Below are 18,600 nucleotides of genomic sequence, written 5' to 3' on the forward strand. Positions count from 1 at the left end.
GAACGCGCGCGCATGCTCGGTGCGCGCGGATCCGCGGTGGCCGGCGACCCTGCGCGTGCGCAGTCGGGAGCAGCCCTCTGAGGAGCGGCGCCGGCGGACGGCGGGCGGGCGAGCGAGCCAGCCCGTGACGTCGCGAGGAGCGCTTTAAAGTGCGGGCCGGGCCGGGCGTCGGAGGAGGGTCTGCGAGCGAGTCGGGCCGAGCCTCCTCTCCTCTCCGCAGCGGCCCTCGCGGCATGAGGCGCAGCCGGCGACGCGGAGCCGAAGGCGGAGGAGGAGGAAGCCGAAGCCCCGTGACCCGCCGCCTGTGAGCTGCACTCCCGCGCGCGCCGCCCCTCGCCGGCCTCCTGCGCCCCGCATGGGGCTCCGGCGCTGACGACCTCGCCCCCAGGACTCGGGGCGCGCCCCGCCCGCGACAGCCATGCCCGCCCGGCCCGGAGGGCCCTGAGGCAGCGTCGCGGGGCCATGGCGGCCGCCGGCGGCTACACGGACCTGCGTGAGAAGCTCAAGTCCATGACGTCCCGGGACAACTACAAGGCGGGCAGCCGGGAGGCGGCCGCCGCCGCCGCTGCCGCCGTGGCCGCCGCCGCCGCGGCCGCGGCCGCCGCCGAGCCGTACCCGGCGCCCGGGTCGAAGCGCAAGTACCAGGAGGACGCGGAGCCCGAGGCCGAGCGCGGCGGCGGCGGCGGCGGCGGCGGCGACTACGCGGAGGAGCAGCCGCTGCAGCTGCAGCGCGACGACGAGGCGCGCAAGGTGAAGAGCGGCATCCGCCAGCTGCGCCTCTTCGGGCCCGACGAGTGCGCGCAGATCGAGGCGCGCATCGACGAGGTGGTGTCGCGCGCCGAGAAGGGCCTGTACAACGAGCACACGGTGGACCGGGCCCCGCTGCGCAACAAGTACTTCTTCGGCGAGGGCTACACGTACGGCGCCCAGCTGCAGAAGCGCGGGCCGGGCCAGGAGCGCCTGTACCCGCCGGGCGACGTGGACGAGATCCCCGCGTGGGTGCACCAGCTGGTGATCCAGAAGCTGGTGGAGCACCGCGTCATCCCCGACGGCTTCGTCAACAGCGCCGTCATCAACGACTACCAGCCCGGCGGCTGCATCGTGTCGCACGTGGACCCCATCCACATCTTCGAGCGCCCCATCGTGTCCGTGTCCTTCTTCAGCGACTCGGCGCTCTGCTTCGGCTGCAAGTTCCAGTTCAAGCCCATCCGGGTGTCGGAGCCCGTGCTCTCGCTGCCCGTGCGCCGGGGGAGCGTGACGGTGCTCAGGTAAAGCCGAGCCGCCGCCCGAGGGGACGGGAGGGCTGGAGGCAGCGGCCCGGAGGAGCCTCCCCCACCTCTTCCACCCCCCACGCCCCCACCCGTAGCTAGAGCCCGCTGGCACACACACTCCCCCGTTGGCCCGAGGGGGGCGTCGACTTTTGAACCCGGGGTGAGAAAGCGGGGCGGGGCCGGGCCAGGGAATCCATTTCGAATGCCGTGGCCTCCGGGCAGCTCTTGTGGTGCTGCGCCACACTCCGTAGAGTTTTTCTAAAGATCTGTTGCCTAGACGGTTAAGGCGTTCGGGAGTCCCCTCTCTTTCTCCCTGGTATTGATGACAAAGAAATGTGGCGGGGTCAGGAATAGTGCAGTACACTGTAAAAATTCACCCCCAGTTGCCGTAGAAAAGCTTTTGGGCCACACTCTGTGGGTGCTCAGCTTACTCCTAGCTCTGCACTCAGGACTAACTCCTTGGGGGCTCGGGGACCCCGTGGGATACTGGGGATTGAATCCAGGTCAGCTGGGTGCTGGGGGGCAAGCACCTTACCCGCTTTGGCCCGTTTGTTTTTGTTTTTGAGTTGCCAGTGCCAGAACTCGGGGCCTTACATGTGCGAGGCAAGTGCTGAACTACATACCTGGTCTTTATTTTGGAGGGGAGGATGGGGTGGAGTGGAACCTCCCAAGTCGTGCTCATGGGGTTCTGGGGGTTACCAGGGTTACCCCTGTGGTGCTTGAGGAAACATGCTATGCCATGAACTAAATCTGGGGTCTATGTATGCTGGTCATGCACTCCAGCCCTTTGATAATACTGGTCTCTTTATCTGTATTTCTTATAGTTACAGCTGCAGAACTCAGATTACTGGCACACGCATTTTTTTGTTTTGTTTTATTTTGTTTTGTTTTTGGTTACTCCTGGCTCTAATCTCAGAAATCGCTCCTGGCAAGCTCAGGGGACCATATGGGATGTCAGGATTCGAACAACTGACCTTCTACATGTAGGGCAAACGCCTTACCTCCATGCTATCTCTCCGGCCCCACCTTGGAATCAATGTAACTAATGCTCAGGGGTTACTCCTGGCTATGTGCTCAGAATCGCCCCTGGCTTGAGGGACCTTATGGGATGCTGGGGAATCAAACCGTGGTCCATCCTAAATTAGTGCACAAGGCAGACAGACACCTTACTGCTTGCACCACTGCTCTGGCCCCAAGTTTTGAAGTTTTCCCAGTCACTTCGAACCCCTCTTGGATTCTTTTTTTGTTTGTTTTTGAGTCACATCAGTGGTGCTCAGGGTTATTCCTGGCTCTGGACCCAGAAGTTGCTCCTGGCAGGCTTAGGGACCATATGGGATGCTGGGAATCAGGAATCAGGAATCAGTCTGTTGGGGTTGGCCAAGTGCAAGGCAAACACCCTATGGCTATGCTATCACTCTGGCTCTTCTCTCTTGAATTCTGATCTGGCTATAGAGTCCCTGTGTGAGTGTCCTGAAAAGTGGTTTTCTAGATCTTAAATCCAACTCTCCTTAGATTTATTTTGGAATCTTGTAGATGTCCACCACCATACTGACATTTCAGTCGGTTTTTCTTTTCTTTCTTTCTCTTTTTTTTTGGTTTTGGTTTTTGGGTCACACCTGTCGGTGTTCAGGGGTGACTCCTGGCTCTTTGCTCAGAAATCACTCCTGGCAGGCATGGGGGACTTTTATGGGATGCTGGATGTGAACCAATATTGGTCCTGGGTCAGCCGCTTGCAAGGCAAATGCCCTACTGCTGTGCTCTCTCCAGCCCTTATTTAAATTTTTTTTTTTTTGGTTCTTGGGCCACACCTGGCGTTGCTCTGGGGTTACTCCTGGCTGTCTGATGAGAAATAGCTCCTGGCAGGCACGGGGGACCATATGGGACACCGGGATTTGAACCAACCACCTTTGGTCCTGGATCGGCTGCTTGCAAGGCAAACGCCCGCTGTGCTATCTCTCCGGGCCCTATTTAAATTTTTTTTAGCTTTTCAATTTTTGTTTTTTTGGGTCACATCCAGTGGTGCTCAGGGGTTATTCCTGGCTCTTCGCTCAGAAATTGCTCCTGGTAGGACAAGAGACTATATGGGATGCTGGGGGATTCGAACCCCTGTCAGTCCTGGATCAGCTGCCGTTCTGGATCAGCTGCGTGCAAGGCAGCCTTACCACTGTGCTATCTCTCCAGCCCAGCTTCATATTCCATATCCCATATGGGAATTCGAGCCGCCGACCTTCTGCATGCTATCTCTCCTGCCCCGCTTTTCATTTTGTTCTTTTCTTTTTTTTGGGTCACACCCAGCAACGCTCAGGGGTTACTCCTGGCTCTATGCTCAGAAATCGCTCCTGGCAGGCACCGGGGACCATATGGGATGCTGGGATTTGAACCACCAATCTTCCCCATGCAAAGCAAGCACTTTACTTCCATGCTATCTCTCCAGCCCTGCAGCTTTTCAGTTTTTTTTGGGGGGGCCACACCCATTTGATGCTCAGGGCAGGGGTTACTCCTGGCTAAGCGCTCAGAAATTGCCCCTGGCTTGGGGGGAACCATATGGGACTCCGGAGGATTGAACCTCGGTCGAGATCTTTCCTTGGCTAGCACTTGCAAGGCGGACACCTTACCTCTAGCGCCACCTCGCTGGCCCTTCAGTTTTTAGTTAGATGTTGATCACTTTTTCCTGGTTTTGTTTTTGGTCCACACCCGACGTGGCTCAGGTTACTTCTAGCTCTGCACTCAGGGATCACTTTTTTTGAGCCACACCCGGCTGAACTTGGGTGTAACTCCTAGCTCTGCACTCAGAAATTACTCCTAGAAGGCTCAAGGAACCCTGTGGGATGCTCACGGTTGAATCTGGGTTGGCATTTGTTTTTTGTTTTTTTTTTGGGGGGGGGTTGGCATTTGTAAAGCAAATGCACCTATCTGTTGTGTAATCACCCTGACCTCAAGAATTTGCTAACGGGGCCAGAGAGATGGCACTTCAGTAGGGCACTTGCCTTAGAACGCAGAGAGACGGTGGTTTGAATCCCAGCATCCCAAGTGGTCCCTGTGCCTGGCAGGAGTGATTTCTGAGCATAAAGCCAGAAATAACCCCTGAGCGCTGCTGGGTGTAACCCAAAAACCAAAATCAAGAATTTGCTAACTTTTAAAATGTATTAGAAGTAAATGTGACTGGGCCCGGAGAGATAGCACAGCGGCGTTTGCCTTGCAAGCAGCCGATCCAGGACCAAAGGTGGTTGGTTCGAATCCCGGTGTCCCATATGGTCCCCCGTGCCTGCCAGGAGCTATTTCTGAGCAGACAGCCAGGAGTAACCCCTGAGCACCGCCGGGTGTGGCCCAAAAACCAAAAAAAAAAAAAAAAAAAAAAAAAAAAAGAAGTAAATGTGACTTAGCATCTGATAAAAACTTTAGCTCAAGGAAAGTACTTAAATGGGTAGTGTTTTCATTCACAATTACTTATAATTTTTCTGCTCTTTGTTGTAGGAACTTGTAGAGCCATCCCTTTGATGAAATTTATAATCTTGTGGAGGCCAGACAATTATTGCAGGGGTATATTGAAGTAGGGGAAACCAAGGAGGCAAATCAGAGTATGTTTAGATCCTGATTTTTGAGGCAAATGGGAGTTTAACCTTAGCCTTAACTTCAACCTTTTGGGGGCTTTACCTTTCATGTAGCTGATCTAATTCTATCCTTGGTACCAAGCCTTGCCAGGAGTGATCTCTGCGTAAAAGCCAGGAGTATTACTTACTGTGCCCCGAGCACTGTGAGGTGTGGCCCAAAACTAGAAAGCAAAAGTAAAACAAAATTCAACCTTGTTTTGGATGTGATCCCAGACTAGAAATCAGAAACAAAACAAAAGAAAACAGAATTTAACATTGTTTTGAAGTAGATATTCTGGTGAGATATGCCTTGGTAAAATTCTAGATCAAGTCTTCTCCATGGCAGTACTGTTGACCTTTTGGACTGGCTAACTTGTTTATGTTTTATTTTGGAGGTATTAGGAATGGAATTCATACTACATTCTAAGTCCCTGGCTAATTCTTGTGTAGGAGCTATCCTATGCATTGTAGGCTATTCAGTTAGCTGCACCCTTGATTTCTTTATTATTATTATTATTATTATCATTATCATTATCATCATCATCATTAATTTTTGGGTTTTTTGGCCACACCCAGTGGTGCTCAAGCTTAACTCCTGGCAGGCTCTGGGGACTGTGTGGGATGCCAGGGATTGTACCCAGGTTGGTCTCTGGTCAGTCGCGTGCAAGGCAAATGTCCTACCCTCTGTACTATCACTCTGGCTTTGGCCTGGTTTCTTTTCTTTTTTTTTTTTTTTTTGCTTTTGTTTTTGGGTTGCTCCTGGCTCTGTACTCAGGAATCACTCTTGGCAGGCTCCTGGAGGTGGGGGTGGGGGTGCACACCACCACGTATGGGATGCTGGGAATTGAACCCAGATCACCATCTGCAAATCAAGTGCTTTACCCCCTGTACTATTGCTCTGGCCCTTGCACCCCGATTTCTAGCCACTAGGTGTCAGTAACATATATGAAAACCAAAAAATGTTTACACACAGTACAAATGTCCCAGGGAGGCAAAATTATCCCTAGTGGGGAGCCAGTGCTCTCTAGGATTCTTCTGTACATTTAAGTTTTGTTGCACTTGTTCACTTAACACTTGAGATTTACTTGGTGTGCAGGTATGGAACATTTTGCCTACCTCTTATCTTTTCAAATACTCTGTGACATCTTCTCCAAGTTGGTAAAAAGTAATTCTTTTACTTCCTAGTATTATCACAGCCCAGAGCTGTTAAACTATAGATTGGAAGGAAGGAACTTAGGAAAATAGTAGTTTTCTGCAGATGAGAATAGGGTTCTTTTTTTTTTTTTTTTTTCTTTTTGGTTTTTGGGCCACACCCGGCTGTGATCAGGGGTTACTCCTGGCTGTCTGCTCAGAAATAGCTCCTGGCAGGCACGGGGGACCATATGGGACACCGGGATTCGAACCAACCACCTTAGGTTCTGGATCGGCTGCTTGCAAGGCAAGCACCGCTGTGCTATCTCTCCGGGCCCTGTTTGTTTGTTTTTTGAGAATAGAGTTCTAGTAAATCTCATATGATCTAGACTTCAGTTAGTAATGACAGTGTAGTGATTTTATTTATGTACACCTCCAGGGCAACATGACTTGAGTGCAGGTTTTTTATTTTTTTTGAAGGGGGGGCCACATGCATTGATGCTTAGGCCTGACTTTCAGAGGCATCTCTCATGGTGGGCTTTAGGAGACAGGGAATACATCCAGGTTGGCCACATGCAACTATAGCCCTCCAGCCCAGTTTTTTGTTTGTTTGTTTGTTTGTTTCTGTTTTTTTGGATCGCACCTGGCAACGCTCAGGTTACTCCTGGCTCTACACTCAGAAATCTCTCCTGGCAGGCTCGGGGGACCACATAGCATGCATGCAAGGCAAATGCCCTACCTCCATGCTATCTCTAGCCCCTAGCCCCAGTTTTATATTTGTCAATGCTGATGGTAGCATGTAGTAGATATTGACTTAGCAATATCCATATGTAAGTATTTAGAGCACATCTCACAGACCCTTCTGAAATTATTTCATACTTCTTTTCCAAACCCTGTTGGCTGAGTTCTGTTTTATGTGTACAAAACTTTTTCATTTTGGCCATGAGTGGATTCTCTCTTAGTGCTTTTCTATAGGAAAATATGTATTTTTTACTACCTTTTAATATTAGTTTATCCTACATTTTCTTCCATGTATCATGAATGAGAAACATAAAACTTTAATTAGATAATTAGGATAATCACCTTGCTGTTGTTACTTTGAATTGCTGCTTCATGATATGTTGTGTGGTATCAGGTTCAAAGATCCAGGCCTTGGTCATTCTTCTGGAAATGACTTATCATACGGTTGTGGAGCACCAGAGGTGAGAGCAGCCTGTGATTTCTTTTTTTTTTTTTTTTTTTTTTTTTTTTTTTTGTGGTTTTTGGGTCACACCCGGCAGTGCTCAGGGGTTATTCCTGGCTCCAGGCTCAGAAATTGCTCCTGGCAGGCACAGGGGACCATATGGGGCGCCGGGATTCAAACCGATGACCTCCTGCATGAAAGGCAAACGCCTTACCTCCAAGCTATCTCTCTGGCCCCCAGCCTGTGATTTCTTATTAACAATTGATACTGGGGGCCGGAGAGATAGCATCGAGGTAAGGCATTAGCCTTGTATGCAGAAGGGCGGTGGTTTGAATCCTGGCATCCCATATGGTCCCCCGAGCCTGCCAGGACCATATTTAATCTTCTCATTTAACTCTAAATTTCTATGAAGGTACTTGTGGCAGTCTCCAGGTATAGTAAAGGAGTTCAGAGTGATAGATAAGTTGAGCTCAGCACATGATTAGTATTCATTTACATAGAGACAAAGCCTTACAGCTTTGTCATAGAAATGCAATGTCCAGGGACCAAAGATAGATGGTAGAGATGTATTTAGATGGTCTGCTGGAAACCCAGCTAGGAATAGTTGAGGAAATAGGGGAAGAGAAAGAGAAGAGTTACTCTAAGGCATAGAGCTAGTAGTGTATGATAGAATTAAGTGGCAGTAGCATACAAATTACAGTTGGGGCAAGGGGAGGTCATATATCCATGATTTGAGTCTAAGGGGTAGTATGTAACTGACCAGCAAGAGGTCTATCCTTTTTCTTTTCTTTTTTTTTTTTTTGGTTTTTGGGCCACACCCGGCATTGCTCACGGGTTACTTCTGGCTGTCTGCTCAGAAATAGCTCCTGGCAGGCACGGGAGACCATATGGGACACCGGGATTCGAACCAACCACCTTTGGTCCTGGATCGGCTGCTTGCAAGGCAAATGCCGCTGTGCTATCTCTTCGGCCGGTCTATCCTTTTTCTACCTTCCTTTGAAAACAAAAGACCTGGAGGCACTGGAACTTTTCTTAAAGCCAAAGATTGTGCAGGACCTAGGGTATATTAAGGGTTGTTTTTTTTGTTTGTTTGTTTTTTGAGCCACATCTGGCAATGCTCAGGGTTACTTGTGGTTCTGCACTCAGGAATTATTCCTGGCAGTATTTGGGGAACCATATGGGATGCTGGAATCCAACCCGGTTGCTCATGTGCAAGGCAAACACCTTATCCACTGTACTATTGCACCAGTTCAAGGGCATATTAAGTTTGAAACTGGACATCTAGGACTTTTCAAGCAGGTTCTCTATAGCAAGTGGACATTTATGTTATTTTTTGGTTTTTTGGGCCACACCTGGTGACGCTCAAGGGTTACTTCAGAAATTGCTCCTGGCATGGGAGACCTTGTAGGACGCCGGGTGTTCGAACAGTGGTCCATCCTAGGTTAGTGCGTACAAGGCAAACACCCTATCACTGTGCCATCACTCTGGCCCCAGCTATTTATTTTTGTTTTAAATTTTTAAATCCTTGTCATTGAATTTACAGTGATTAATGACTGTGTTTCAGGCATACAGTGTTTCAGCACCTATTACTTCACCAGTGTCTGATACTTTTCATCAATGTTCCGCATCCTCATATGCCTCCCACCCATCACTCTGCTTCTATGAGAGATCCTTTATTTATTAATACCGTATTTTCCCGCGTATAAGACGACTTTTGAAACAAAAAAAAAAGTCAACCGAAAATCGGGGGTCGTCTTAATACGCCGAGTATATCCCGAAAAATGTTTCAATATGCCGCTAAACGAAACAAACAAACAAAAAAAATCAGGCCGCAGAGTTTCCAAATCTCTTGGGGGCTCCCAAACAGTACTCAGGAGATCTGGGGGCCACTTCTGGCAAAACCCAGCTAACCGTTTTGGTGGTTCAGTGCTAGGGTCCGAGGATGGGGTGTTGTTTGGTTCATGTAATGGGGGAGATTAACTGACGCCACCAGGGAATTACCAGAAAAGGTGCCTATGATAAGGGACCAATCACTGCAAGGCTGTTCGGACCGCCTCTCTAACTCAGCCAATCCAAGCAGGCTTTTGATGCATGCAAATTAGACAATGTTCTGGACCCGAATCTACACTGTCAAAAGCCTGCTCAGATTGGCCAGAGTCAGAGGAAATCTATTACAGTATAACCTTTGAACCTTTGCTTGTTGTGATTGGCTCACTGTGGTACATACAGTTGCAGCACAGGAACATTCTGTCTGATACAGCAAATAGAGGCCTAAACCTATGTTTTAACTGCAAAGTTAGGGGGTCGTCTTATACGCACTGGGATTTGCAAATTGTTGCTGATAGGGTTTCATACATAACACTTTACCACCTTTCAGCATCACCACCTTGATTCTGTCCCCTCACTAGCTTATCTCCAGCCCCCTGAAGTGGCTTTTTCTTTTTTTTTTTTTTTTTTTTTGGCTTTTGGTTTTTAAGCTACACCTGTTAGCACTCAGGATTTACTTCTGGCTCATCGCTCAGAAATCACTTATGGCAGGCTCAGGGGAACATATAGATTCTGGGGATCAAACTTAGGTCCATCGCAGGTTGGCCGCATGCAAGGCAAATGCCTTACCACTGCTATCATTTAGGCCCTGAAGTGGTATATTTCTTACTAAATACCAGTTTTACGTTCTTTGTTTCCATTGACTCTGGGCATTCATTATTCCAATATTGTTTCTTTATTTCCCACATATGAACAAAATCATTCTGTGTTGACCTCTCCATCTAACTTCACTCAGCTTGATACTCTTCAAGTCACTCCAGGTAGCAGTAAATTCCATAACTTTCCCTTTTTTTTTTTTTTTGGTTTTTGGGTCACACCCTGCTCTATGCTCAGAAATCGCTCCTGGCAGGCTTTGGTGGACCATATGGGATGCTGGGATTCGAACCACAGTCCTTCTGCATGCAAGGCAAAACACCCTACCTCCGTACTATCTCTCCGGCCCCCATGACTTTCCCTTTTTTCTAGTTTTTATTATAATACCATGATTAACCAAGTTTTGTTCATAATAATTATTTCAGTCATTAAATGTTCAAACACCAATCCCCCACCACTGATGTGACCATCTTTTCACCAGTATCCCTAATCACCACCCACCACCATAGCCTGCCTCCATGTAGGTGCAAATTTACTTCATACTGCTTGTAACAGCACAGAAACAACTGGAATGATCAAATTTTAGATTGATACAGGTCAGTTTAAAATGATGGTTAAATCTCTATCGTATCACTAATGTCACTAAGGAGTTATTAATCTGTGGTTTGGTTCTAGTGAACCTTCTCTAGACTGTTGATTAAGCTCACTGAGGTGGGTTGATTACTATGTAATTTTCCCATCAGATTTTCCTGTGACACTACTGGGCTGACACTACAAGACACCGAGGTGTCTTGCAGCCTCACGGCCCAGGATTTATAGATCTAAAACAAATTAGGCAGCCTGGAAACTTGATAAGGCTGCCACAGAACTGGACCCTTTCTCTTGCAAGGTGTTGGGAGTGGTCGTTTTGGGATGCTGTATATAGTTATTGCAAAAGGGGGACTCTGCACCTCTCTTCTGAGAGGATCACAGAGGTATTAGCCAGGACCAGGCTACTTAGAAAGTGTCAGTGGCCATTATTTTCTCTGGAGCATGGTGACAGGAGGGCCACTTTTCTACCAGGAATATAATAATGATGGGCAAGGGTTCATTTTATCTTTTTTTATGGCCCAGTATATTCCATCGTATGTACTGTAATTTATTCTAATCATCTGTTCTCAGAGACTTGGGTTGTTTCCAGATTTTGGCTATAAAGAACATAGGTGTATAAATGTTTTTTCTCCATTTGGGGGGTGGTGGTGGTGGGCTACACCTGGCTGTGCTCAGGGGTTACTCCTTTCTCTGCTCAGAAATCTCTTCTGTCAGGTTTGGGGACCATATAGGATGCCAGAAATTGAACCTGAATCTGTCCTGGGTTGGCCGCTTGCAAGGCAAATGCCCTAACGCTGTGCTATTGCTCCAGCCCTTTTCTCCATTTGTGTTTGAGCTTGAGCCCTTAGAGTATATTCCAATAAGTGGAATTACTAGATCAAATCAAAGCTCAATTTCTAAATATTTTAGGAATGTCCATATTTTCTAGAAGGGCTAGACCAGTTAACATTCCCATCAGTAGTGGGTGAGAGTCCCTTTCTCTTTGCATCTAAGTCAGCACTGGTTGTTCTTGTTCTTTTTGATGTGTGCCAGTCTCTGATGTGAGATGTTATCTCATTGTTTTGATTTGCATTTCTCTGATAATTAGTGTTACAGAGCATTTTTTCATGTGGCTTTTGGCCATTTGTATTTTTTGAGAAAGTCCTCCCTCCCCCCCTTTTTTTTTTTGTTGGTTTTTGGTCTTTGGGCCACATTGGCCATACTCAGGGGTTACTCCTGGCTCTGTACTCAGAAATTGCTCCTGGCAGGCTTGGTGTGGACCATATGGAATGCTGGGATCGAACGTGGGTCAGCTGTGTGCAAGGCAAATGCCTTACCTTCTGTGTGCCAGCCCTTTTGTTGAGGATCTTTGCATCTGTGTTCATCAGGGATATTGGTCTGTAATTTTCTTTCTGTAGTATCTGACTCCTTTTGATGGTAGATATTACTTCATAGAAACTAGGAGTGTTTCTGTTTCTTTAATTTCCTGGAAAAGCCTGAGAAGGATTGACAGTATAGGTCCTCCCTAAAGATTTGAAAGAATTTACTGGTGAATCTATCAGCTTTTGTTTTTGGGAAGACTTTTTTTGGGGGAAGGGGCCACACCCAGTGGCACTCGGGTTATTCCTGGCTCTGTGATCAGAAATCGCCCCGGCAGGCTTGGGGGACCATGCGGGAACTCAGGCAGGTCGGCTGTGCAAGGCAAACGCTCTTTTGTGCTATCGCTCCAGCCATTAGAGTAGAGTAGTTCCTTTGATTACCATTTACTCCTTAGGAATAGGTATGATCAGGTATTCATTTGGGTTCAGCCTTGGGAGGTTAATATGAGCCTAAGAATTTGTTTCTTTTGTTTTCTTGTTTTGTGGCATAATGACTCAAAGTAATCTCATAATCCTTTGAATTTCTGTGGTGTTTGTTGTGGCATTTCCCCCTTTAATTTCTGATTCGATTTATTAGGATTCATTCTCTTTTCATGAGTCTTTATTATTAATTTAACCGGTTTTCACCTTTGCATGTGTTTGTCCCACCTGGGTGTGAAGAATCTCTGGATAGGCTCTCTATTCCAACCTGTTCTCCACTCATGGGGATGATCTTGTTCTTCCCAATAAAGACTGCAGCTCAAGCAGATTTCTGTTGCTGGTGATGGAAAGATTCTTTTTTGTTTTGTTTTGTTTTGTTTTTTGGGTCACACCCGGTGTTGCTCGGGGGTTACTCCTGGCTGTCTGCTCAGAAATAGCTCCTGGCAGGCACGGGGAACCATATGGGACACCGGGATTTGAACCAACCACCTTAGGTCCTGGATCGGCTGCTTGCAAGGCAAACGCCGCTGTGCTATCTCTCCGGGCCCGATGGAAAGATTCTTGAACCTATTTCATCTCCTCAGCTTGGTGTGGACTATTTCCTACCTCGGCCTTGTTTTCAGACCCGGAGTGGTGATTTTGGGGGCAGGGTGCACAGTCCTACAGAGCTGCTTTCACACTCAAAGTTCTAAGAGGCAGTAGCCAGTTCATCTTCAGCATTTCTTTCATCTGATATATTCATCTTGGCAGATGGTGATTTCTATGGTCTAATGCCATTGGCGGGTGGCAAATTGTTGGCCTTTTGTTGAGGCCAAATTGTTGAGGCTTTTAGTTTGATTTTGTGTCGCCACTGGGAAGGTGTTTTACTTTCCAATGAGGACTGTAGAATAAGATGTTAATTATGGAGTTCTGAATGGGTCTGGATGATGGTGAGATGGTGGAGAGGCCTTTCTCTGCCGGCCTGGGCCATGCTTCTTTAACTCCTTCCAGCTGGTGGGTCTGAGGGTTCAGGATAGCCGTGAGGAAATGATCCACATCAGGTTTTAGGAGACATCAGCTTTATTCAGGCCCTACCCAACACATGTGGCTCCTAAGCTTTAAAACCTTTTATGCTGGTTCCATAGTCAGTCCTGCCATCTCTTCTCCTGCTGCTTCTTCCTCCATCTCCCACTGAATCCTTGAATCAATCCCCTTCCTGCCCCTGAGGCAATCCTTTTGTTACCTACGCAGGACCCCTCCCAGAAATGGGCAGGTCTTACCATCAGGTATGGTTTACACTGGAAGAATGTGGGATGGGGGGTAACAGTGGACAATATTTCAGAAAGTTTGGCCTGTACATCCTGTAATACATGATACATCAAAAAGGACCAGAGATCATAAAGCCTGCTGAAAGTAACACCAAACTGCCTAATGTGTATTACATGGACATGGTAAAGGATGAGAAAAAGGTGGTAAGGAATGTGAAGGGCCAAGGTCCCTCATTTCAAAGCCAGGATACTACCATAGCCTTGATCCAAAGAGGAAGTGAGGCCCTTATCCAATGGGGAATTACCCACCTATTATCCCCTTGGGCCACCCAGAAATCATCTCACCCACTATTGTTGATGTCCCTGTTCAGGCACCAGATATAGGTAAATCCTCACGCCCCAGTCCCAATGGCATTGGGGACATAGGTCTGGAAACAAGGCTGACACACAGGAAATAATCCACACCAAATCTTTTCACCACATGCAGCAGAAATCTGCCTGAGCTGCAGTCTTTATTGGGAAGAATAGGACCATCCCTATGGGTGGAGAACAGGTTGGAGTAGAGAGCCTCTCCAGAGGTTCTTCCTTCCCAGGTGGGACAAACGCGTGCAAAGGCGAAAATGGTTAATCCAACAGTTTATCTAAATATTTTTTTCTATAAAGCAGCTCTTGATTTCATTGATTTCTTTGGACTGTTCTTTGGGATTCTAGTTCGTTTTCCTGCTTTAAGTTTTATTATTTCCTTCCTGCTTTCTACTCTTTATCCTTTTGTTGATCATTTTCCAATTTCTTAAATTGTGCAGTCAAGTTATTTTTATAGGCTCTTCCTTCCTTCCTGATGAATGTTTTCACAGCTATGAACTTTCCTCTTAACATCACTTTTGTAATGTCCCGCAAGTTCTAATAGGTTGTATTCTCATTTTCATTTGCTTCTAGAAATCTTTTAATTTCTTCTGTGATCTATTTGTTTTTCAGTAACAAGCTACTCAGTTTCCAACTGTTTGAGTTGTTTTTCCATTTCTTTTTGTGCTAACTTCTGTTTACAGTGTGTCATGGTCTGAGAAGATAGTTGGATAGTCAAGATAGGATTTCTATCCTCTGAGTCAAGAATCATGACTTTGTTGAGGTACATTTTGTATCCCAATGTGTGGTCTATCTTGAAGAATGTCCTATGTGCATTAGAGAGGAATGTGTAGTCAGCTTTTTGAAGATGCAAAAGCCCTTATAAGTATCTACTGAACTATTCTCCCATTTCTTTCTTCCAAGCAAGTGTTTTTTTTTTAATTTAGCTTTTTAAATTTATTTTTATTTTATTTTGTTTTTTTGGGGGGGCCACACCCAGCAGTGCTCAGGGGTTACTCCTGTCTCTGCACTCAAAAATCGCCCCTGGCAGGCTTGGGAGATCATGTGGGATGCCAGGATTCGAACCAGTGTCCATCCTGTGTTGGCTGTGTGCAAGGCAAAATGCCCTGCCGTTGTGCTATCGCTCTGGCCCCCTTATTTCTTTTCTGTTTTGCTTTGTTTTGGGGCCAAACCCGGCGGCACTCGGGGGTTACTCCTGGGTCTGTACTCAGAAATCGTTCTGGCAGGTTTGGGGGACCGTATGGGATGTCGGGAATTGAACCACTGTTTAGTCCTGGGTCGTCTGTGTGTGAGGCAAACACCCTACTGCTGTGCTATTTCTCTGACCCCATGTTTTTTTTTTTACTTAGCTTTTAGTGTCTATCAAGGGTTGACAGTGGTGTTCTGTTGTACAGAGCTCTCCAACTAGTATTGTGTTGCTAATTTCTTTCAAGTCTATTAGCAATTTTAAGGATTTTGCTGGTTCTTCTTTAAGTGCATTATATGGTTTAAGAATGTGAGTTCTTCCTGATGTACATATTCCTTATTCATTAAGAAATGACTTTCAAAAAAAATGACTTTCAGGGGCCAGAGAGATAGTATGGAGGTAGGGCATTTGCCTTACATGCAGAAAGAAGGACGGTGGTTTGAATCTTTGCATCCCATATGGTCCCCCGAGCCTGCCAGGAGCGATTTCTGAGCGTAGAGCCAGGAGTAACCCCTGAGCGCCATGTGACCCAAAAACAAAAAACCAAAAAAAGAAATGACTTTCAGACTGGAGAGATAGCACAGCGGTAGGGCATTTGCCTTGCATGCAGCACATCCAGGACAGACCGTGGTTTGAATCCCGGCATCCCATATGGTCCCCCGTGCCTGCCAGAGGTTATTTCTGAATGCAGAGCCAGGAGTAACCTTTGAGCACTGCCAGGTGTGACCCAAAACCCAAATATAAATAAATAAATAAATAAATAAAAAAAAAGGAAATGACTTTCACTGTCTTTTACGACCTTTTTCAGCCTGAAGTCTATGTCATCTGACACTAATATGGCTACCCTGGCCTTTTTGAGAGAGTTATTTGCTTTAAGAGTTATCTTTCAATCTTAGTCTTTGAGTCTATGTTTGCTTTGAATATTTAAATGTGTTTCTTTTAGGCAGCAGAATGGAATCAGTTTAATTTTCAAATCTGTCCTGTCACTCTGTCTCTTTCTTTGGGGGGGTATGCACACCCAGCAGCTCTCAGGTTCCTCCTGGCTCTGCATTCAAAAATTACTCCTGATAGGTTCAGGGGACCATATGGAATGCTGGGTATTAAACCCTAGGTTTGTCACATGCAAGGCAAATAATACTTGCTATGCTATTGCTCTGGCCCTGTATCTCTTTTTTTTTTTTCTTTCTTTTTTTTTTTTTTGATTTTTTTTGGGGGGGGCCACACCCGTTTGACGCTCAGGGGTTTACTCCTGGTTACGCGCTCAGAAATCGCTCCTGGCTTGGGGGGACCATATGGGACGCCGGGGGAATGAACCACGGTAGCGATCTTTACTTGGCTAGCCCTTGCAAAGCAGACACCTTACCTCTAGTGGCACCTTCCCGGCCCTTGGCCCTATATCTCTCAAATGATGACTTTGAGTTGTTTTTGTGAGGGAGAGGGTGCAATGCTCAGGGGTTATTTCTGGTTCTACACTCAGCAATCACTCCTCCTGGCTGTGCTTATGTGACCATATGGGATGTTGGGGATTGAACTCAGCTCAATTGTATGCAAAACAAGCATCCTACATGCTGTGCTATTACTCCAGCCCCCTCAACACTCCCCCCCTATTTTTTTTAAAACTATATATTTTGCTGTTGTCTTTATGCCTGAAGGTTTTCATTTGGTAAATCTGTAAAATTTAAGTACACTTCTTTGTATATACTTTCTTTTTGGTCTATCTTTATGGTTTTTGACATTCTGATTAGGATGCATTTTGGAGAAGTTTTATTTGGATCTTTTAACTCAGGGGTACTCAAACTAAGGCCAGTGGGCCACATGCGGCCCACCAAGGACATTTATCCAGCCTGCTGAATGTTTTTGCCTGCTCCCTGTCCTTCTTTGCAGAAACAGACTTATCCTGGCCCCACAGTGCACATGTGTGGAATGTGTGCAGCACTGACTCCACTCCTCTCTAACTCAACTCCTCTCAGTCCCAGCCAGGTGTCCTCCAACTATGGTCCATGGGTCACTATTGTTTATAGTGGTTTTTTTTTTGTTGTTTTTTTGTTGTTTTTTTGTTTTTGGGTCACACCCAGCTGCACTCAGGGGTTACTCCTGGCAGGCTCAGGGGACCATATGGGATGTCAGGATTCGAACCACCATCCTTCTGCATGTCCTACCTCCATGCTATCTCTCCGGCCTTGTTCATAGTGTTTTTTAAACTATAGTCCTCCAACTATATAGGCCCTCCCAACAATCTGTGGGACAATGAACTGGCCTTCTGTTTAAAAAACTTTAGCTGGTACTCTTTGGTTTTCCTGGATCTGAGTGCATGAATTCTCCACCTTGGGAACTTCTTAGCAGTGGTTACTTAGACTGTTGCTTATTCATCAGGGTTTCCTTCCTGGCCCTTCTTAAATTGTTCCCCTTGAATACATCCTACAGTTTTCTTATCAACTGTTCATTTATTGTGAGGCCTTTTCTCATCTTCTGTTTCCTGTTCTTTACCTTGGAGCTCACTAATTCTGTCCTCAGCAGCTGTTACTCTGCTCGTGAGGCCTTCCAGAGATTTTTTTCATTTCATCTACCCCTTCTGTTTTTTTCATTCTGTTTTCATATCCTATTGGTTTTATTGGCACTCCATTCCATTGTTCCTTTGATCAAGCTCATTAAATGTCAAAGAATTTCCACTCGGTTCTTTTTCAGAAAGATTATATTAACTAATTGAGTCCTCAGGCTCACATTCTTGCTCACTACCTGTGGTGGGGTTCTACTTTGCTTTACCCTGTTTTTCTTTGTAGTCTGGGGTGCATCTTTTCTCCTAAACTGAATCAATTTCAGTGGTGTGTCTGCTGTGTGGTGGGCCTCTCCCTGTAAATGGAGGCGTTTAGGGGTTACTCCTGGCTCTGTGCTCAGAAATCGCTCTTGGCAGGCTTGAGGGACCATCTGGGAAACCGGGAATCAAACCACCATCTGTCCTGGGTTGGCTGTGTGCAAGGCAAATGCCCTACTGCTGTGCTCTATCTCTGGTCCCCAGGGACAGGTTTTTTGTGCTGTGTCTGCTGCCTGGACCTCTGTGGACCTCAGTCCTTCCTGGGCTATGAAGTGAGAGTATACCCAAATAGGTTTTGTTTTCTTGTACAATCCTTTCTTTTTCCCCTGGAGTTGGTAGTTGCTGTTTTGTCTTCTATGGTATATTCTAGTGGGTTTCCACTCCCTTAACTTCTGTCTCTCACTTCAGCATCTCCCCCTCCCTTCACACACACAAAGTAGGTTTTTTTGTTTGTTTGTTTGTTTTTTAGCAGTAATATTTTTATGAGGTATCTCTTGAAAGTTTTTGTTGGTTTTGGATTTTGGGTTACATCTGGCAGTGCTCAGGGAACCAACCATATGGGGTGCTGGGGACTAAAATTAGTTATGGTGCATACAGGCAAATGCTACCCACTACTATCTCTCCGGGTCCTCTCTTCCAGTTTTGCCAGAATAGTTGCTTTGGTCAGAACTTTAGGCCTCATTATTCCCCCCGCTTTTTCTTTTTCTTTTTTTTTTTTTTTTTTTTTTTTTGAGTCACACCCAGCGGCGCTCAGGAGTTGTTATTCCTGGCTTTGTGCTCAGAAATCACTCCTGGCAGGCTCGGGACC

The 18,600-nt window shown here is 46.7% G+C and overlaps 1 protein-coding gene across 1 annotated transcript in view; it reads left to right on the forward strand.

The window, feature by feature from the left end:
- The first annotated feature begins 447 nt into the window (after nt 1-447).
- ALKBH5 (alkB homolog 5, RNA demethylase) overlaps nt 448-18,600 on the forward strand; it is a 30,479-nt gene continuing 12,326 nt past the window's right edge. Inside the window, exon 1 of the mRNA XM_049776918.1 lies at nt 448-1,268. Coding sequence (XP_049632875.1) covers nt 463-1,268 — 806 coding nt within the window. The 5' untranslated portion in view covers nt 448-462. The remainder of the gene's footprint in view (nt 1,269-18,600) is intronic.

Source organism: Suncus etruscus, chromosome 7 (assembly GCF_024139225.1).
Source record: "Suncus etruscus isolate mSunEtr1 chromosome 7, mSunEtr1.pri.cur, whole genome shotgun sequence".
NCBI lineage: Eukaryota > Metazoa > Chordata > Mammalia > Eulipotyphla > Soricidae > Suncus > Suncus etruscus.